General features: G+C 36.9%; 1 protein-coding gene across 16 annotated transcripts in view; it reads right to left on the reverse strand.

The window, feature by feature from the left end:
* Nucleotides 1-23,245, reverse strand: part of stxbp5l (syntaxin binding protein 5L) — a 197,979-nt gene extending 174,734 nt beyond the window's left edge. For 15 of the 16 annotated variants that reach the window (XM_067443858.1, XM_067443856.1, XM_067443853.1 and 12 more), the window contains exon 1: nucleotides 22,394-23,245. In XM_067443858.1, the coding sequence (XP_067299959.1) occupies nucleotides 22,394-22,561 (168 nt within the window). In that variant the 5' untranslated portion in view covers nucleotides 22,562-23,245. The remainder of the gene's footprint in view (nucleotides 1-22,393) is intronic. The other variant, XM_067443848.1, reaches the window with a different exon arrangement.
* Nucleotides 23,246-23,458: the final 213 nt, after the last annotated feature.

Below are 23,458 nucleotides of genomic sequence, written 5' to 3' on the forward strand. Positions count from 1 at the left end.
GGAAGCTAGATATTTGACTTTATAATTTGTTAAATATGGATATTTTTATTACACAAACACATCACTTCACTTCAGAAGGCCTTTATTAACCCCCGTAGTTGTGTGGAGTATGTTTATGATGGATGGATGGATGGATGGATGGATGGATGGATGGATGGATGGATGGATGGATGGATGGATGGATGGATGGATGGATGGATGTTGAAATATCCAAACCTGGAAATATGGAAATATCAGGATATTTATTAATAACTCTGTGAATGTGTTCATCAGAAAAAAAGAAAGTAGCACAACTGTTTTCATTATTAATAAGAAATATTTCTTGGGCACCAATCATATTAGAATGATTTCTGAAGCATGTGACACTGAAGACTGGGGTGATGATACTGAAATTTCAGCTTTGCCATCGTAGGAATTATTTAAAAATATTTTTTAAAAGAGAACTGCTATTTTAAATGGTAATATTTCACAATAGTACAGTTTTTACCCGTTTGAACTGCATTTTTATAAAATCAATTCACCCTTGTAAAGCAAAATCTTGACTTCTTTCTTGACAACCCCAAATTATACCGTATATCTCATTCACTTCCTTAATAGCTTTTGCCCATGATTCAGTTTCATTCAGCCACAAACATAAGAATGAAACAACGCAATCTTGCTCATTCACACTTGCAGAATCAAACATGGTCACACCACACGTCTAGCTGTCACAACCCTGAAAAAAGTTGTGTTAATGCTGAGAATCAGTCCAAGACCACATATGCTGTGTTTGAGTGCCGTAGCATGCTTTTGTGCCAACCAAGGATCAAACCTGAAATGTTCCTCCCCACCCCCGCTTTCAATTTCTCTAATTCATTCATACGGGCTATCAGCTTCTACAAGCTGTGTGTATCTGCCAATCTCTCTGTCTTACAGTTTGCTAGACAATAGAGAAAGGAATTTATTACTTCCAGTCATCCTTCTGGGCTTCTTTTAACCCATACTTCTTTTTGTAACTGATGTGATGCTGTGATTAAAATGGAAATCTCTACTTTAATACTGCCCCAATGGTTTTTTTAACTAGGGCGTTGTGACTTCTTGTTCTGTGTAAATGTTTAATAGGAATTACTGTAAGTGACAGATTGTTTTTATGGGTTTTCTCTATCAGCTCATATCATTATTAAAGAAGGGCAGAGTAAGTTCATAAGAACCATAAAATACTGCACCCGTGGCACACTATCGATTACCACACAGAATCATTTCAATTCTGTCCCTCGCTGTATAAAAAAATGGAAAATGTGTTTATAGTAAGTAAATACACTTACATAGAAACACACTGTATTGGCCATATAACTCATTTTAACATTTAAAGGGATGGTTCACCCAAAAATACAAACTTTATCATTTACTCACCCAAAGATTAAAAAAAAAAAAAATTCAGTCTTCTCATTTAAATACAATGAAAGCTTATAAAGAGCAGGTTCAGTCAAGCTCAAAGCATCATGAAAGTGCCATATAAGTAGTCTAAACAAGTCATGTGATACACTGCCGAGAAAAAAAAGGTACTGTTTGGATTTAAATATGCAAATGCTTAGGGCTCAATGTTTGGATCATTGTATTATGTTTCTTGCATGTTATATGTTTGGCAACTGTTCTTCTAACCCTAATGCCCAGGGCAAAAATACCCCTATGAATTATAAATATCATGATAAAGCAATATCATACAAGTAACACCTGCAACATCACACAAACCGTTTTTACCGATAGCATGAGCACAAATATGACATATAGATTTTATACAACAGTAATAAATAAGAAGTTCATATTTTGTTATATTTTAGGCACTATATTGTATGATTTTGCTTCATTTTGCCAATTAAAATATTACCTCTATAAATATATAAAGCCAGAGCAGGACTGTTGTGCATCTCCAAGTAACACAAAGCTGTGCTTTGTTTCTGAATGAATCCGTTTTGAGTGAATCAATCGGGTGAACCCCTTATTCAATGGCACCTTCATAAAGAGAGTTTACTTCATTCCTGAATCAATCAGCTGTTTGAATGAATGAACAAACAAACAAACGAACAAACAAATGAATGAATGAATAAATGAATGACATTTAAGGTATATTAGGTATATAAGGTAATTTGTGATTAATTCGATTAATCCATAAACATTGTGTTCATTTTAATCGCGTGACAGCCCTGCATACAGTATATATATATATATATATATATATATATATATATATATATATATATATATATATATAGCTATTCCTTTAATGAGCTACACATACATACACTCACACACAAACACAAACACACATAAACCCGTCTCCCGCAGCTGGAGTAGGGGCGGGTGGTCTGGGTTTGGCAGCTCTGCAGCCTTTAATCATGGGCTGGAGAAGAGGTTGACACACAAGGGGGCGGTGACCTCCTGTCTGTCCCAGCAGGGCGATGCGACCTGTGGCAGGAAGGAGACGAGGAGCCCCTGGGACCTCCCTATATCCATGCATAAAGGGTGGATGGGGTGCATACAAGCCCCATATGGGCTGCAAAGAGAGTCATTTTCCATTAAATATACATAGTACAGAGAAAGGATGAAAAATACATCTACTGGCCCCAATCCTTAAAGCCTCATCCATATTTCATGGCCAGAAGATCCATTTTTCCTCTTTTTCTCTCTCTTTCTTTCTCATTCTATATCTCTGGCCTTCGCCTTCAGTTTTGGCTTTCGGTTTGTAGTCGACAACATGTTTAATTCTGCATTGGAAAAGCACAGGAAGGATAAGAGCTACATACAGTGAAGAGAGCTGGGCGGCATTGATGCTATAGAACTCTCCAGAAAACTGAGCAAGGGTCTCTCGCTCCCTCACTCTTCCTCTAGCTCTATCTATCTCTATCTAATTACATTTCAAACCACTCTTTCTCCATTGCTACAAATATTCCAACACAAACACACACACACACACACACACACACACACACACACACACAATGAACTCTCTTTCTCGTTTATTCACTCAGCCTCTTCAGAGGGGCGGGCGAGTCTAGACCCCAATCTAAAAATAGACCACACATCCAGCGCTCCCATGCTCCACTCTGTGCCTAGGACTGCAGATCTCACTCTCACACTCACTCTGTGTCTCTCGCAAGCACGCACACACATTGCACGTTATCGTTTTAGCAAAACAACAGGTCTTGTCATATGCTCTCCCAAATATTCTTGGATGGACTGTCGACATCAGTTCCACTCATATAATACCCTCTCCTCACACATACTTATTTATTTATATATACGACACAGCATTGATCTGTTGCTGCAATGCAATATAACACAGTGTAAGCAAAATATGGTCTATATAAATGGCTGTTGAAATCATTACTAATGCAGCACGTATTAAAAATGTATTGAGGAAACTATTAATGCTGCACACATAGTAGATTCCTTTAGTACGCACAAACTGATGTGTAATAACATATGTGTGTATGTTAGATCACACACATATGAAATATTAAGGAAGAAATGATTCAAAGCTGTGATGTAGTGGTTGCTGTACATGTGTGTCCACACATTAAGACTTGGTGCTCATTCGGACAAATATAATATAATATAATATAATATAATATAATATAATAAATATAATATAATATAATATAATATAATATAATATAATATAATATAATATAATATAATATAATATAATATAATATAATACTTTCTCAACTGCAGCATTTTGATTTCTTAAATTCCAATATTTAAAACAAGAAAAAATGCCCTTCTGCACATCAACTTTTGTGGTCATATGTAGCAAATCTCTCAGATCTGCCTGATACACTGGAAAAAAAAGATTTTTACTGCTTTTTCAAATTGCTTAATTAAAATGAGCTAAAGCAACATACTTGCTATACATTTTATCCTAACTTATTTTGATTGTGTTCAATCCACTTAAATATAAATCAAATTGAAGTTTACTTAATCCATTTGTGTTGAGATTACATGAATGATTTGAGTTGCATTAAAGACCCAGTGAACCGGAAGTAGCAAGTGAGTTTTCTTTAGTGCTGTGACGTATTTCCAGGTGAAACGGAATATCAAATAGAGGGCAGGGTTTTACTTCGGCACTCCTCCTCTCCATCTCGCGCTTAAAGCAGAGTAACGGCTGAAGGATAGTGAGCTTTTTAAAACCTAAGCTGTCAAACTGACAATCTGAGAAGGAATGCCATTTCAACACGAAAAGTAAATTTTCAGATTTAGATTAAAGATTACCACGACAAATAATGTTTTTCTGTGTATTAACTTGCACTGATTAATTGCTCACCCTAAAACCTGTAATATGTGCCAACAAAGTAAATAGGGTCAATTTTGATTTCATGAGGACTGAAACTGGCCGGGGCTAAATCAAGAGAGAGTAAATTTTGTTATTTTAAATGTAAAAGTGTTAGTTTATGTATTTTTGAGCAAGATGAGAAAGGGGTAGACTTGATTGTGTTTAATATTTCAGTATGTTGGAATTATTAGGACAACTTAAATTATTGTGGGGTACCATTGAGGAGAAGAGTAGAGTATTTGCGTAGGCTGTGGACTAAAACAACTAATGTCATATTGGCTTTAAGAGAGGTTTTATAATGCTTATCATTTAAGATGCCAATGTGTTCTATTGCTAACGAAAATTTCTGTAAACTAGCTAGTGCAGTATTATAATGTTGTATAACATTAAAGTATATGAAATTGAAGTGGATGAAAGAATATATGAAATTAAATCCTTGAATTATGTCAGGGAGAAATATTAAATTCACTTTGAAAATACTTAATCGGGTCACTTAAAATGTATTCATTCCGTGATGTTGAAGTTACATGAACAAATTACGTTTGTTTATCTTAATTGATTCGTGTGGGACGGATGTACACAATTTAATCATGTAAATACAACATACTTTTTTTTCAGTGTACATATGGTGGAGACACTCAGACTGATAACCTCTATGCCTTTAATATCCCAAATAATTATCTGTACATGCTTCAGGAAGAGAAGCTTCCAGATTGGCAATTTGTGGTGTATGACTCATACGCATGGAGCAAGAGCTACATCCTCGTAGTCCTTCAGCCAGAAAAAAATAGACACTGAACTTTTGAGTAAATTTTTAACCCAGACAGAAAAGGTTTTTGCCCAATTTATTCTTGTATTCATACTTAAATCCCAATTTTAAAAATTATGTTCACCAACAAATGACAGACTTTCTATATTTGAGTCCTTAATATGGTAATGTTCACACACAGTTCAGTTATTTACGGTATTTAAAACCGTATTCTATAACTGAACCCAGAAATTTTCAGGACTCACAACCGCATTCCTGGAAAAGTTGTGAACTTTAAGGAGTGAGAACGCAACCAAACTGGACATCTAGTTGACTGTCACGTCATAGTGTGAGAGAGCCGCTCTGCGCTCCATAAACATGTCTACCATGCGTTGTGGCTTTTCATGTGTGGTCTCTGTAACTTGCATTTGAGATATGAGCCGTGTGTCATCTGAAGATCCAGTCACTGTTCTCTTGTGCTCCTGTCAGTTTTGTTCCACGCACGGCTCAAATGTTCCACTCTACACGTAAATAATTAGAGCTGTTGTCAGTTAAAGGGACAGTTCACACAAAAACTTAAAATCTATCATTAATTACTCACCTCGATGTTGTTAAATTATTTAATCGGTTCATCATATAAAGTGATTAAATCTCTTCAGAAAATTTGGACTAAACTGCTCAATTCATATTGATCAGTTTTATGATCTCTTTACAAACTTTTGGAAGCTTCAAAGTGGTAGATTTGTGACAATAGACCCTTTTCACAAACTCTGATGGACCATTTTAACGGTCATCAAAATTATAAATCCTGCAACATTTTTTGTATTTTTTTAATGTGTATATATATATATATATATATATATATATATATATATATATATATATATATATATATATATATATATATATATATATATATATATATATATATATATGTATGTGTGTGTGTGTGTGTGTGTGTGTGTGTGTGTGTGTGTGTGTGTGTGTGTGTGTGTGTGTGTGTGTGTGTGTGTGAAAAGGGTCTATGAATGAAAAAACGACATGAGGGTGAGTAATTAATTTTGATTTAATTCAATAAAGACTTTCAGTTTTAGTGACGTTGCCATCTTTAATATTTCTTTGGTCACTGTCGCTATGGTAACTGGCAACAAAATATGGGCTTGACTCCAATTGCATGCTCATATGCAGACAGTATTCACGATGTTACTGTAAGTTGCTGTTTGAACAGCTTATTATTTTTAGACTCACACCTTTAAGTAAAAGTGATTGTCAATTCCGAAAATGAAAAAAAAAACTTACATTAAAATAAATAATAAAATAAAATAAAAAAATTCTGAGCACCTTTGTACACTTTGGTGCTTTGCTTTGCAGCACATCTACAATCTATTTAGAATTAATTGCTTAAGTCGCATTCCTCATTTGCAAGTCGCGATTACAAAGCGAATGCAAATAACTCCGCAAACTAATCTAATTCACTCACTATTAACTGCTTCATTCACATAAAATCCTTATCTTTCAAATACTCAGCGACATAACTCCCAAACTTCAGCAAATCGAGGCTTTTTTTCTTTCGTTTCTAATTCAAACTGCCAAATTCAGAAAGCTCTTTTTGTGAAATCAGCATGAATGTTTTATGGGTAGTTTGCCTGAGGCTGAGACTAGGGTAGGTGTAGGATACTGTTGTTTCATTCTGGGGTCTAAGGTTCAATCCCTGGGATCCCAGAGGATAGATTTATTGCTCAGAAGTTGCTCTTTCAAAGATGTGTTATTTGGTGACTGGAGAGGTACAGTACTGGGGATTGCCCCCTTCAGCAAATCACTTAACCTCAGCTTGCTCAAGCAGGACGACTGTAAGTTCCTTTGGTTAAAAAAATCATCTTCAAAAACTAACAAAAACAATTTTTTTTCTGACTGTAGAAAGCAAGAAGCACACACATACTGTAAAAGCCTGCTGTGGTCTCCTCAGCTTATAGTTCTGTCAATAATAATGTATTTTAAGGCTTTTTTTTATATTGGCTTTTCCCTTAATTATTCATCTGATCCCCATAATTTAGGTAAAACCTGACCCACATCAATAAGCCGTAACCCGATCCTTTAAACAAGACATTTCCTTTGAAATGAGGAAGATACAACTGCGAATAAGGAAACAATAAAAACAAACAAAGAGCAATATTCAAGCCATTCTCTATCAGAAATCTGGTTCAATCAGCCTAAAATGGTATTAAGCCTCCAATCCAAAAAAATAACCTTAAAACAATTGAATGAAAGGGAGGAAGACAGATAGAAGTGAGCGGTGGGAGGGAGGGGGATTGATACCAGATAAGAGAAATGAGGCTCTTTTATTGGGTCAATAAGTGTGTCATCGCCCCGGTGAAGCCACATGAGGGCAAACAGCCCACTTTAAAAGCCGTTCTGTCACCAATCAATTACAAACCAAACCATCATCCTGCACACACAATAACAGAATATGACAGAAACAAAACGATCAGTCGAAATCCAGTCCAAAGTACCAAGAGATTGGAAACAAACACAGTACAACAACCTGAAGGTTAATTGAGAGCACTTGTCCTTTGAATGACAACAAGACTGTTAATTCAACTGTCGGCCCATCTTGTCTTTGTTAGAGCTGGTGTATGTGCATAATATCTAAACGTCACTTGAACGGAATGTGTGGGCGCATGCTGCTGTTTATGCTGCGGGCAACAAGCTGCGCTAAGAGCGAGACTTAGAATGCAATTACTGAGCTTACAAGCCATTGTGTACTTGAGCGTGCATGTGCACGTGCCCAACTGAATTTCTGTCTACAGACATATCAGCTATCACTCGCCTATCCAGAGAGGGAGACTGTGCGATGCTGAAGTCATTGGAAAGGGAAGCTAGTGAAGGATGCCAATCACAAATGAACGCATCTGTCGGGGGTGATATCATCACTGACTTGAAACATTTCAATATTGCTGAATCCTGGCAGTGAGGTTAACACGGAGGTGAGGCAACAAGTTCTTAATTGAGCACTGGATGCCGTTTGAAGCAATCGCACTATTCTAGCCAGACATTACATTTGTCTCTTTCACGTTCACTGTCAATATACATGTTACAGTTATTAAGCCTGAGGAGAGTGACAAATAACACGCACAGTCGTCTGTCAGAAGGCTGTCAGAAATCTAGGAAATCTTTTTACGCCTCTGCTACTTTTTATCTCACACTTGCAACTTTATTTTTTCATAATTGTAAGATCATTTCTTGCAAACTGCAACTTTATATCTCGCAATGTGACTTGTTTTTATCTTCCAGTTGGGTCTTAAATATCACAGCATGACAATTTCGTGTAATTTTTGACTTTATATCTCACAATATGACTATGACACTTTATTTGACACTTTATTTGCTCTGGTATTGCGTTTTGTTCTGTTTTGGCTCTTTTTCCCTATTATTGATAGTTTTTTTCTTCTTTGTATTTTAGTCTATATATGTGTGTACAGCACTTTGATAAACACTATTTGATTTGATTTGATTTATTTTTATTTAAAAAATTAATGACATTTTTTTAATGTGACTATTATTTATTATTATTATTATTATTATTATTATTATTATTATTATTATTATTATTATTATTATTAATCATACAATTATATATTTTTTTTAAGTTTTACTCTGAGGTAGCAACTGACTTCCATAGAAATTCTGAAAATTGTGCTTTAAGGGCCAGATTTATAAAATTCCATAAAAGTGCTGATGGCAGTTCTGCGCGTGATCTATGGACAACGTGCAAAGCCAGATCATTTCCACACTGTAAAAAAATTGTTGGTAACCTGGTTGCCTTAAAGGGATAGTTCACTTTGAAATTAAATTTTGATATGTTTTAGCTTACCTCATGGGCATCCGAGATGTAGGAGTATTTGTTTCCCCAGTAGTTTCAATTTTGATCATTTTAGGTCAAACCGTTGTTGTCTGTGCCTCACATAATGCAGGTCTATGGTCACTACCTCAAAGAGCATACACAGAGAAGTCCAAATTAAACAATCCCCCATCGTAAGTACACACTGGGTGCGTTTACATGCACACCAGTAAGCTAATAACTCCAAAAAATCAGCTTATTGAAAAAAACAGTTTCCCCGTTTACATGCAAACCAGTAAACGGACAACGCAAATAAACCGCGTTTACATGACTATTTATAAACCGGGTTATTTCCTTGTAGTGCCATCAAAAATAATAATGTCCGTATATCTGACTCTGAGTTTTTCAAATGTTATGTCAGTTACGTCAATACGTCCTGTGTTAGCGGGAGATTTACGGCTCATATTAACCCTTATGCAGTTATGAAGCATTTTGACTGAACCTCTTCTACTTCTGCTACATGTGATGAGAATAATCTTTAAAATTTTCTGGGTCTTAAACGAGTCTGCATTTTTGGTATATGTCCTTATTTCATGCAAAACGCTAGCACGCTCTGTCTGGATGCGTTTAAATCTGCTCTAAATTTGCGTTTATGTCACCTATAACACATGCGCACTTCAATAAGCCGACAGAAAGTAGGTTAATGCGTTTACATGCAGCGCGAAATCGAGGTAAGAGGCAAAAAAACTACCTGTTCCGACCGGTTTATGCTTACACCGTTTATGACCTTACTCCGAAAAAAGAAAACAGGTTACCGTATTTGCATGACCATGTTCATTGTCGGCTTACTGGGCATAATCGGCTTAAGAACATGCATGTAAACGCACCCACTGATGGCCTAAGACACGAAACGAGCGGTTTGTGTGAGAAAACGAACTGTATTTATATCGTTTTTACCTCTTGTACACTACGTCCGTATCTCATTGTTTACACAGAAATTTGGGAAGTGTTACCTTTCACTGTGAAGATCTAAACATATTTATACGTACAGGACATCGCAATGGAAGAAGATTTCGATATATTAACAGACAAATGTTTTGTGTAAACAATGAGACGTACACGTGCGAGAGATCCACTTCCGGCGCTTTCCGCGCTTGCGCAGACTAAAGCCAGAATGCGCGAATGTCACCACAGGAAACACGCACGCGCGCCCTTGGATCAGTCGGACGTAGTGGTGTACAAGAGATAAAAACTATTTAAATACTGTTTGTTTTCTCACACAATCCGCTCGTTTCGTGTCTTAGGCTATCAGTGTGTACTTACGATGGGGGATTGTTTAATTTGGACTTCTCTGTGTATGCTCTTTGAGGTAGTGACCATAGACCTGCATTATGTGAGGCACAGACAACAACGGTTTGACCTAAAATGATCAAAATTGAAACTACTGGGGAAACAAATACTCCTACATCTCGAATGCCCATGAGGTAAGCTAAAACATATCAAAATTTAATTTCAAAGGGAACTATGCCTTTAACATTTTCAGTTTATTGAAATAAAATAATGTGTTGATACAATGAAGGAAATAGGTTTAATAGAAACTCAAAAAAAATATGATTGTATCTGAACCACATAAAAAATGTGATAAATCATAATATTTGGCAATTTGATTTCACTGTGGCTTCATAAATAAAACACACACAATTACCCAATATGCTTACAAAATTGTTAAATAATATTTGAATAAAGGTTGTCGATTCTCAAAAATGTTGATTGTATTATTTTTCTTATTTAAATTAACTAAAATGTTTAAGGCAACCAGGTAACTTATTTTTCAAATAACTTTTACAGTGCATTATGACCAGCGCAATCTACCGTTAGTGTCTGCTTTAAGGGGCGGTAAGTAATGGAATCACCAGTAAATTGACGAGCGCAAACTTTTGCAAATCACCTCACATGATTCATTTAAATACTCTCCTCCCATGAATTTTGCACCTGAAAGGGAAACTCCTACAAATGCATATGCAATAAGGCCAGGCCCAAAAATGACCCTGTCCACATCTTTTCAGTGCTAATTAATCATTGCGCGTCTTTAGTAAATCCTGACAGTAATTTTTTAAAGGTGCACTATGTAGTATTTTTGCAGTAAAATATCCAAAAACCACTAGGCCAATGTTATATATTTTGTTCAATGGAGTACTTATAATATCCCAAATGTTTCCAGCTATTTGTAAATTGTGAGAAAATTGCTATTTTAACTAAGGACCGGGACGTTTCAGCATAGCATTTGAGCGAGTTGCCTGTCAATCGCGTCATATCTGCGTTACCCTCGGTTTTATTCTGCAGAAGCGCTTTTCTCTTAGCAGTGTGAACATGTCACAGCAGCGCAGAGCGAACGCACAGAGGAACGTCATAACATCATTTTAAACACACTTAAATGTATCTGATATGATAAACAGAGCTGCTTTAACTTATAATCATGACCGGAAAAAGCGGACCGTCCCGTCATAATAAAAGTCCCAGTACTAGCGAGCCGTGCGTTTGTATAACAATCGCTCCAGCGGCCATGCTCAGCTCCACAACACTTGGACCTGCTCTGCTTTACACAGTAACGTTCATAACCACATCCATGAACATGATTTCTGCCCGAGTCCTATTTTCCACCGGCTGTGAGGTGAAGACCACATGTCCCAAGATAATGCGCTCAAACTTGCTGTCAGCAAACTACACCTTTGTTTAGAATAGGCGCCCTCCAGTGGACGGAAAGTTGCATAGTGCACCTTTAACTCAAAAAGAGGGTTTTCATTAGTCCAAGCTGTTAGTAAATCTGGCCCTAAGAATTTTAATTAAATAAATCATGTATGTAGGCCTATCATTTTGTAATAGGGACTATAGCAGTATTTTATTTTTTAAGATTTTTTTGCCGTTTTTGCCTTTATTATGATAGGACAGTAAGCAGACAGCAAGCAAAGTGGGAGAAAGAGAAGAGCCATTGACTTCTATAGTTTTTTTTTTTTCTCCTACTTTGTACGTCGTCAATGGCTCCAGTTAACTGTTTGGTTACTGACATTCTTCAAAATATCTTCCCTTGTGTTCAGCGGGATGGGATCGGAAAATGGGATCAGGAAATGTCAATGAGCTGGGACACAAACTTAGGTTGCCCGAAGCGCAACAAGGCTATAGGTTGGCACCCTACCTATTACCCACAGGCTATCACAGAGTTTTTAAAGGTGCACTGTGTTTTGAGACCTTCAGCGGTGAGGTTTGCGAATTACAACCGCCCACTGTTTGCCCCTCCTTTTCGAAGCACATAGAGAAGCTACGGTGGCCGACACAGGAGAGAGTTATTGTTGTTTGAGACAGCAGAGAGTAGCTAGTGCTCTGTAGAGTAGTTTGTCCGTTTAGGGCTACTGTAGAAACATGGAGGCGCAAAATGCCGATTTCACTCTAAGGGGAACCGCAGTGTATGTAGATTGAAATGGATCATTCTAAGGTAATAAAAACATAACTGTTTATTATGCATTGTCTTATACACCACTGAAAACATACTTATGTATATTATATTGCATTTCTGTCAATAGATCCTCATAAATACTGCACAATGCACCTTTAAGTTCTTAAAATTCGAAACAGTTGCATAAGTACACATAAATACACAGGAACACAAAATTATCCTCCTACTTTCGCTTTTGTGCGAGTCACTCAATTACAACAAGAGAAAATAAAGGGGCATCAGAGAAGTGGAGTGGAAAAAGGTTTAGAGGATATAGATTGACTGAATAGGGCTATTCATTAATGGGTGATTACAAGCACAGAGCTGTTCCTATTAACTACCTTAGCCTTGCTCAGTCACTGAAGAGATGACACAGAGTTTGAATGATGGAACGAAATAACAATAAGGGTCAAACAAGTGACACCATAAGAAATCAATCAAGTTGAGCAGATATAAAAAATAAAGAGAGATAAACAGAAAGAAGTAAGGGTGTCAGGCGCTGTGTAGTCTATAGTAAGCACACAATCATAAAGGATAACAAAGGAGTCTTTAATAGTAAATCCCACTAGGAACACATATTAGAATCACAGGGAAGAAGCTCAGGAAATAACTCCGTAAAATATAAACAATACTGTACAATAAAAACAAAGGAAACTTTGAGCATAAATACAATGGAGAGTAATCAGATTGAACAGAAAGAGGTGTGGTGCGTACAAGTAATTAACAATCAAGGAAACTAACTCAGGAACACAGGAAACATAGAACAGGGAAAACAGAGTCAAAACACAGTGAAACTAAACAAAAAAAAGAGAAGTCATGTTACAAAGGGAGTGCGTGAGAGAGAGTGTGAAAAAACAGCTCAAACAGCACTGACAGAAAACTCTGTAAGACTCACTAGCTACACATCACTTCACCACACATTTCTCTCACAGACAGAGAGAAAGGACCTTTCTGAGTGCCCAGAATCTCTGAATTAAGAAAATATACTGTGAGGATCTTGGAGATACAATGGATGATTATTACAAATGCATATTTAAAAGTTTGGGGTTAGTAAGATTGCTTATTTTATTTTCATGTTTTTTGTAAGTCTCTTATCCTCACCAAGGTTGTATTTAATTGATTAAAAATACGGTAAAATCAGTAACACTGTGAAATATTATTTACTATAAAAACTGGCGACGCTGAATTTTCAGCATCATTACTCAGTGTTCAGTGTCACATGATCCTTCAGAAATCATATGCTGATTTTGGTGCTTAAGAAACATTTCTTATTCGCGATGTTGAAATAGGTTGCTTAATATTTTTGTGGAAACTTATACTTTTTAAATTGTAGAATTCATATAATGTAATGCCTTGCTGAAAAAAGTATAGATTATTTTAATAGTACTGTAACTATATTTTAATTTTCTAGAATATTTTAATATACAGTACATTCATATATAGTATCCTTATATTAAAGCTGCAGTCCGTAGTTTTTCCTCTTTTTCACCATCGCTGTTCAAAATCTGCAATATTGCAGTTATTCACGGAATTATCAACTTGACGTGAATTGTTCCTTAGCACAGCGCGGATGAATCAAATGTTATGATGAGAATGTGCGGCTGTCGGTCACCGCAGTGGTGTGGATACTGTTATTCGGAATCACAGTTTCTACTTTTTGAAAGTATGACCAACATAAGAATGTCATCTGAACAAGTAGCTATAGCATCCACTTTTGTTCTGACCAACTAAGGGAAGAAAAGCATTGCAATAAATCACAATGATTAAACCTAACGATCGCTTGTCATATCACGCCAAACCGTGCAAATTATACTTTGTTTTCAAATTGTTTATGTAAACATCAGCATTGCGTGACTACATTTAATTTTTATTAGGGCTACCTGTAGTTGAGTTTCCATTTCTGTGGTGTGTGCAGTCTAATTTCTAATTGTCATATACCTACAAATTAATGTGGAGTAGAGGTGAATTGCTCCCTCTTATAGCTAGCACAAAATAATTGATATTTACCATAATGCACATGGCAAAACGATAAAGGCACAACAAAGAAACCTCCATAACTGTATGAATTAAGCGAACAAGTGTGCTACTGTTACAACTGAACCATGTCTTAGGCTTACCTTTCCAGCAGAACAAAAAGCCTGCATCCGTTTCGAGTTCACCCCACCTTTCAAAATCCCTTTTATCTATACTGTAAAAAATTATATGTTCAATAAGTTATGACAACATAGGTTTTTACATTGTTTTAACTCATCAAAAATAAGTTAAGAAATGTTACACTTTTTTAAAAGTTATACAAGATTTAACTCATTTTTTAAAGTCAGTTTAACATAATCTAAGTTTAAATAACTTAATAATAAAAATCTATGGCTATTGTACTTAATAAATTCAGGCTGTGACTTTTTTTTTACAGGGTATGTTTTCGCAAAGGCCCGGTTGAAGTCTCTTTTTTTCTGTAGCCACTCCAAAAGTCTTTTGCATTTTACATTTGTCACTGGTGATTGTCATTTTAACTTTTCTGGATTCACCATCAAATTGATAAGTTTAATTAGATCAAGTGCTATGAGAAAAGGCTATCTCCACCTACAACATCCTCATATGCAATATAGTCTGCTAGCCAGGACACCTTCTTTATGTCTTAAGATGTGACGCAAAGATATGCTTGAATTAGTTGCGGAAATCCACCAGTACCACTGGAATTAAAAGCATTAAGATTACTGTTGAAAATCGAGCTAAGGTAAAAGGGGTGGTTATATACTTGTTCAAAAAATTTGATTTTGGATAATTTTTAACCCAAAAGAGTTACATGCTGCAGCTTTAAACAAAGAAAAAAAAATTGTGAATCAAAGTAGATAGTAAAACAACAACAAAATAAGCTTCCACTCTACCATTTGTTTGCCATTGTTCTGACACAGCATTGTTTAAAAAAGTTATCCTCTTCAAGAAGTAGATTTTGCGCATTCCTAGGATAGAAGAATTTACTCTGCTGAATAGTGTTGATGATGAAAAAATCTATCTACAATGGAGACTGCACATTATAAATCATACTTGCTTCTCTTTGGTCGAGTGAGCACAGCTTTCCTGTTGAGAGATGAGGATACATACAGACAGAGTGGGCTGCTCTAGTGCACAAGCAGCATTGCCACCGAGGTCTCAGAGCACTGAAGAGGAGGCCAACATTGTTGACAGAGCACTAACAGATTCATATCACAGTATCTACCTTGTTTTTTTGTTATTTACAAGAGCAATAACTGATTGCTGGTTGGCTTTAAAAAACAAGTTCCCTGTTGTTTTAACACCATTATGATGTTCACGCATTCACACATTTTTTCTATTTTTGCTCTATGTCTTTGACCCTATTATTGCGGTGCGCATGCAAGATCCATCCTAGAGTCTACAGATCAAAGAGAGAGTAAGAGAGAGAGATCTACATTCCACCACACATGAAACATGACAGCCCATGACGGGAGTTGTTGTCAAAGCTCATGATTCAGTTGAGTGATCATAACCAGAAATGGGTGTCACAGTGCTCTTGAGCACATGTGAGGGTGTTCGGCAGTCTATTTCAGATCTGAGTCTCCAGAGCACTGTCTTTGTCAACATCCCAAAGAGCCCATTCCTCATCAGACCGAGGCAGAACTTTTATGCTTGTCTATCCAATAACAATTGCTTATGCTTGCTTGTATAGGCCAGATTTCATTTTCATTAAAGGTGTTGTTTCATTAAAAAAAATATTTTATTCTTGTTCATTGTGCATTTACTAAATAAAAACTGAAATTTCAGACAATGTTAGAATCTTAGGCCGTGTTTTTGGTCTTCTTTTCAACGTCGCATTTTTTAAAAGAAGGCGCTTAGAGTCTATTTCTTGCTTGCTAAGTGCTAAGCGCTTGCTATTTTTTTTTCTTCTGGTCACCTAAAGTAGAATGTTCAACTCGGTGTAAAATGCTGTGATCATCCCCATAGATATGTATAGATGCCTCATTAGCGACTGTTTCTATGGCCCCCTTTAAGTTAGCCACCCGCCATATTCGAACGGTCATAGCTGGTCGCGAAAGTGCTATGTGAACATTCAAATGCGCAAGCAGCAGTGCGTTGACATCCGTTGTGCATTCTGGCAGCGTTTGTCTCCCAGAGCTAAACCACGGCTCGTGTACTGCAAATACAAACTATAATATCATCCATTCTGTCACATTTGCTGGTGTTCTCCTCCAAGACGTGCTTTGATTTATGATGGGCAGCATATATCTGCGAGTCAACGTGCCTTGAGCATTCGAATGAGGCATCTATGTATACATATCTATGCTCATCACTGTCACTTTTTATCCAGCTGTCCAATCACAGTGGAGAGGCGTGGGACAAATACCACAGCGACCAATCGCCAACTGCTGGGACAACTGCAACAGGCGATAACAGGTTCTCTTTGTTTGTTTGTTTTAAACAATGGAATGTTGACCAACAATTATGCATGTAATAAAATACATGCAACCAATATTCTCCAAAAAAACTATAAAATTGTCTTTGTTATATCAATCTGTCGAGCCCAATGCTAATGATAGTATGTGTAATTTCAATATACTTTTAAAAGAGCCCGATAATCTAAGATGTAAAGGTAAGCTATTCCAATGAAAATGCCAGAACTGCAAATGCATGGTCACCACTCAGTTTTAATCTAGTCCTCAGAACATCTAAAATAATCTGGTTAGATGACTGTAGGTTTTTCTGAGGTTTGTGTATGTGTAAAAGATCAGCTAAATAAGAGGGTGCCAAATAGTGTAGTGCTCGAAATCGACCGTGTATTTAATTGGAAGCCAATATAATGTAGCTAAAGCAGGTGTTATGTGCTGGTGTTTACGAACACCCCGTTAACAATCTTGCAGCAGCAGCAGCATTAATTGCAAGTGATTTAAGTGATTGGCTCACATACAAGGAATCACAATAGTCCAGTTTTACAGAAATAAAAGCATGAATATTCTTCTACAAGTTACCTGATGAGAGAAACGGTTTTACCTTTGCTATTGATCTCAGAGAAAAGAAACACAGAGTTGATCTGTTTATCAAATTTCAGAGAGTAATCAAACTGTACCCCAAGATTCTTAACCATCAATTTGCAGAATAGAATCTAAATTTCCCATATCAGAAAGAATTTGGGAATCAGAGGTCCCAAACCAGGTTCTTTTCAAATGTTTTTCAAAACATTTAAATCTTTTTAAATTTAAAAAAAAATCAATGACATCCATAGTAAACAGTTTAGTAATAACTCAATTGACCTATCGGTAAGCCCCGCCCCCCCCTTAGTTACAAACAGAGTTACTAAATGTCTTATAAGAACAGCTATCAGTGAAAACCTTGTCCCAAGATGTTTTTGTTACATTCTGGACACAGAAGGACCACCTCTTGTCAAGGAGCAATCAAGTGGAACTTAAATATGCCATGGAGTGATATTTAAAATATTTTAAAATAAATATGGTAGGTAACAAGATTCACCTGGAAGCGAGGGTTTATCAGTCACAATGCAAGCAAGAGAAGCCTCATGTTACAGATGACAAAATCCAGGATCAACACTGTTCATGTACCACAGGGTAAGATTACATTAATTTACATTTAACCTGTTTAATATGGAGAGGCACTGTAATAGACCTTTGTTTATGTGTTTTGACCTACACTGTTACATGACATGAGAACCGTTGGCTATTTAGGTTTGTACATTAGCATAGACTCACTAACTTTAATTGTAATTTAATGAGAGTATGACAACCAGAAAATTAATGTTTTTATCTTCATGGGGATTGGGGTTGAATCCTTAGGAAACCAAGTTACTGTGCCCACATCACTGGATTAATACACAACGTGAATACAATAAAATTCCATTTCCCATTTTTAGGATACCTGGAATCAGAGTTACAGTACTCCAGGGACAATGTTTTACCATTTTTGTAGCATCAAACCGATGAGAGCTTCGGAACCTTCCAATGTTTCTCTATGGCACTGAAACCCAAACATGCCGAGTTCCAGCCCCCATGTAACTGATACTCAGCTGCCATTGGCTCATCTGCATTCGAGGGGAGGGGCTTACCGATAGGTCAATTGACCTCCTGTCCTGTTTCCGTAGAGGTAGGTAAACCTGAGTGTCATTAGCGTAACAGTGAAAAGACAGCCTAATCCATGCCTTTTAAAAATAGAACCTAAAGGTAACGTATAAAATGAATACAGAATCGGACCAAGAAGAATGGAACCTTGCATAACACCACAAATCATTGCAGCAGATTTGGAGTAAAGTTGAACAATGATACCACAGTTTTTCTCAGTCGCTTTGGTACATTTCTCAGATCAGAATTGAAATTCTTAAACCTTCAAATTATGTCACTTGTACACATCAAAAAAGCAATTTGTCATTTCGTTGAACAAGTTGCAAATGCTTTGGTACAACCATGCAAAATATTATGTACAATTCTCTGCTGTTTCCTACATTATCATTTGCTCGTCATGTTGATCAAAATGTATTATAATGGGTCTCTGTTGAATAGTCTTACTCTCCACAACATTAAGGCATTAGTTCATAGCATAAGTCTTTACATGTAAAATTATTGAACATGTTGTCGTATTATGTCAAGCATTTTTCTATACATTTCCATTAGACTTTTTTTTCTCAAGATATTTGTGAATAGAGAATTTTGGCCCAACAGACAAAAACTTCAGGAGGTGTACGGCACTGTAATTCCTACACCACTGCATGTACAGTTTTCACTAAGGAGATTGTCTATATATTCACATTTTTATTTATCCCATTTTTTTTTGGGGGGGGGGGGTCATTTGTGAAATGCAGTGTTGTCTTTTCCTTTCTGTATCGCAATGACATGCCAACAGATTACAGTACAAACAATAAAAGTGTAAATGTGAGGTGTAACCTACAACTTACAATAATTTTTATGAAAACTTAGCCATATAGTTTACATAGTATACTAATACTAATTTGTTACATTTATATAGCACTTTTCTGGGTACTCAAAGCACTTTACATATAGAAGGGAGAATCTCCTCAACCACCACCAATATTCAGGATTTTGTATTTTGAGCAAGAGACTGGCTTTTGCGGGTAATCCATAGTGTTTTGCTAACTGTATGAATTGTTTTGAGAAATTCACTTACTGTAAATGTCGCAAATGTCGAGGATGATTCGAGAAATGTACTTCAGCGACTGAGAAAAACTGTAACTGAGAAGGTCCTATTAAAGAGAAAATATTTAAATTATTCAAGAGCCGTACCCCAATACCCAGTCTTTTCTAGCAACTGAACAAAATCATTGAAAACAAGAGCCAGAGCAAATACTTTACATTGTATTGACTTTTTTATATTCAGAAACAAGCTATCTGGGAAATCAGATACTAATAAAACTTCCATTAATATTTTGTATATGGCTAAAAACGCTTTAGTGGACACAGCACTTGCGAAGTGTACTGTAGGATGGTGCAAACAGTTATCTCTAAAAATACAACTGACCTCTCAACATTCATACAGGAGCATGTGAACATTAGGCTACCTGCTACTTCTAAAAAGACCTATGCAGAAATGTTAAAAGATGCTTAAAAATATTGTTACTTTGTCACCTTATATTGTCACCTTCATGTTAGCCAACTCTCTCAGTTCCTCTCTGAGCTATGGATAACTTTATTTCCATCTTGTTCACTTTCTGCCAAATCAATTTATTCATGATAGGCCAACAGTTTAAGTGCATGTGATTCACCAGATCATGTTTTTGAAACTCTAATATAAATTTAGCTATTATTCTATTCCCTAACGAAACAAAATTATATTGCAGTATATTGGAAAATATCATGTCATACATTAGGCAATATATTCACATATATGGGATTTAATATTTATATTCTCCAATATATTGCAATATATTTAAGCGGCAATCATTTGTATATTTTGCAATATATTACAGGAATATATATTATATTGTATAATACCATCAATATATTATTCCATGTATTTACAATATATTATAATATATTTCAAGTAATATATTGGTAAATATATTTTCCTTTCTTAAGGGTTAGTAGTCCTACATAATCTTAAATTAAACAAAAACTGCATTGCATAGTAGCAATGGCCCATGTTCTACATCTCTGTGGAAGCACATCCTGACAATATCTTTTACCTCTTAATGTTTACCTCATTTATTTAGCTGGTGATTAATTCTAATATATTCAATATGTTAAACACAAATTTGTGAGTCGGATATAGGCGCCAACTAGAGGAATCAATGAAAACGAAAACCACTCGGGGGTGTTGAGACTGTAGCCTATCAGTCCGAGTCTCTGACTTTATAGCCTACTCCCCGGGGAGAGCACGTACAACATGCGGTCCCATCACTATACATGGTTAGAGCGAGGCGTGTGCCCTTCGGCAGCGAATACATTTGCTGTGGTGGTGGGAATATTTCACAAGCAGCTTTATAAAGTGTGATTTCTGCACGTGATACATTCCTGTACTTTCATTCAAACGGTGTCGGTCGTTTTTTCTTACCCCTTTTTGCGCTGTGTAATTTGCTATGTTGAAGAACACGTCCGTCCTCGATCGCTCTACAAAGAATTATTTACTCCAAATTTCAATCTCAAAACGAATCGATTCAAGTGGAGGCAGAATCGCTGCAGTCAGCTTCCGCCATCCCGACCGGCTGCGTTAGGCCCTAAAAAAATCTAAAAATAGCTTCAGGACAAAACCACACAAGCCCGGGGACTATACGGCAGGCTCTCTCGCTTAAGCGAAGACACCTCGGTTATGTCATTGATTCCCTATTACTTGACTTCTTCACTGCGGAGATGTTAAGTCCAAAGAAATCTCAGACAGACAGACAGACAGACACAGATCGACCACAGATAGATAGATAGATAGATAGATAGATAGATAGATAGATAGATAGATAGATAGATAGATAGATAGATAGATAGATAGATAGATAGATAGATAGATAGATAGATAGATAGACAGACAGACAGACAGACAGACAGACAGACAGACAGAGAGACAGACAGATAGATAGATAGATAGATAGATAGATAGATAGATAGATAGATAGATAGATAGATAGATAGATAGATAGATAGATAGATAGATAGATAGATAGATAGATAGAACTTACGCAAAGTCCCTAAAAACCCGTGCCTTACACAGGGAAAGCCATACTGGAATGAATAGACATGAGGGTAAATAATTAATGTCAGAATTTTTAGTTAGTTTGTTTGTTTGTTTATTTTATGAATTATCCCTTCAACGCAATATGGCTATGCTGATGTAAAGGGCTGGGGACTGAATTAAGCAGCAATGGTTGAGTCCTTGCAAAGTTCGAGGGAGCCGTGTGTGTAAATGTAAACACTAAGAATCCAAGTGGCTTATTTTTGGGGGGAATGAGAGCCTTCAGTCGCCTTTCTCACCACTAGCGTGTTTGTTTAGAGCTGTTAGCTGCTGCTTACAACCGAGACAACTCTTGGGAACTTAAAGTTCGTCCAAAAAATGAAAATGTTGTCATTGTTCAGACTACTTACTCATCAGCACGCTGTTCCAAACATTTATCACTTTACTGTCTGAGGAACACAAGATAAAAGAAGATTTGAAGAATGCTGGTAACAAACCATTTTGGTTACCATTGACTTGCATTGTATAAGCAAAAACACTAAGGCATTTATCACAATAGGCTATCGTTTTTATGTTCTACTGAAGATAGTCATACAGGGTTGAAATAAAATGAGGTCGAGTAGCTATATGACAGCATAATTTCCATTGTTGGGTGAACTGTCCGTTTGTGTCATTAATTTAGGCTACAGTTACTATGCCTGTGCGCTGTGCCTCTGTGTGTCTGTTGCACTGCAATTTCTATTGTGGCTTTATCAACAGTTCTCCCAACATCTGCATTGATTAGTACGGGCGTCTTTGCCAAAACTCGCTGCACATCTCTACTGCAATGACAGACGAGCCCTTTGCGACAAGCTAGAGATGGGCACCCACCTTACAGATCTGGAAGTGCTCAGACATCAGCGTTTCCTGGATCTCCAGATCGCGCGGTGTTTGTGCCGCACTGGGGGTCCCAGCCGCACTGCCGCACGCGGGAGATCCACCTGGATTCACAGGCGAAGAAGTGGTCAACCCGTCCAAAACCTTCCGGAACTTCTTCATCTTTATCCTTGTGTTAACACTTAAACGTTTCTCTTGGGAATAAAAAAAAATCACAAAACGTGCCGTCGAGACGCTTAAAACAGCATAGAAGATGATGCGGCTTCACAACACGAATTCAGACTCCTCGTTTCTTCTTCCTTTTAGGACTTTATGAGCACATAAAGTCGCAGAAATACTTCATTTTCCAAAACAAGGCTGGAAAAAAGTAGATGAATTTGGGGGGGAAGACGAAGAGAGGTTCAGTGCGCATTAAAGCCTGAACCAGGCTGGAGAAGAACCAAGAAACTTCATGGCACTTACGCAGGACGGTATCGCATCCAATTAGCCAACCGTCTCAGAAGCCATGTCAGAAACATATCAAATTACAATTGACTTTGGTCAATTTTTATTTCTTCGAAACTCGGTAGCAGAACACAGCAAAACTCACGCTGAACGTTTGTTGTTTGGGAACCCAGACGCAGAGGAGACGCGCTGCAGAGAAGCAGCGGATAGCGACGAGCCAACGTCGGAAATTTGTCACAAACTGCCGGGAAAAGACAGGAAATTCACGGTCTGACAGGTTTTCTGTGAAATCCCCTTCTCTATTTCTTTCTTCTGAGTTATTTGGGAGGAGAGGAGGCGCGTACCCTCGACCCGAGCCCAAAATATCTCCCGCAGTCGAGTGCGAGCTGCTGTCCAAGGTGCTGAATGATTGAGCGAAAGAAAGCCACTCCCATCTCTGTTCTAATTGGACCATGTGCCGCAGCCCTACTGTAATCTCCGCCTTTAACCAGCAGCGATTGGACCATGTGCTTCAGAAACCACAAACAATGAAATAGTGATTTAAATACTTGCACAATTTTTTATTAAACTTAATATGACTTTTAATGCACCCAACTGAACCACAAAAGCTGTTGG

The sequence above is a fragment of the Pseudorasbora parva genome, chromosome 5, assembly GCF_024679245.1.
Source record: "Pseudorasbora parva isolate DD20220531a chromosome 5, ASM2467924v1, whole genome shotgun sequence".
NCBI classification, from domain to species: domain Eukaryota; kingdom Metazoa; phylum Chordata; class Actinopteri; order Cypriniformes; family Gobionidae; genus Pseudorasbora; species Pseudorasbora parva.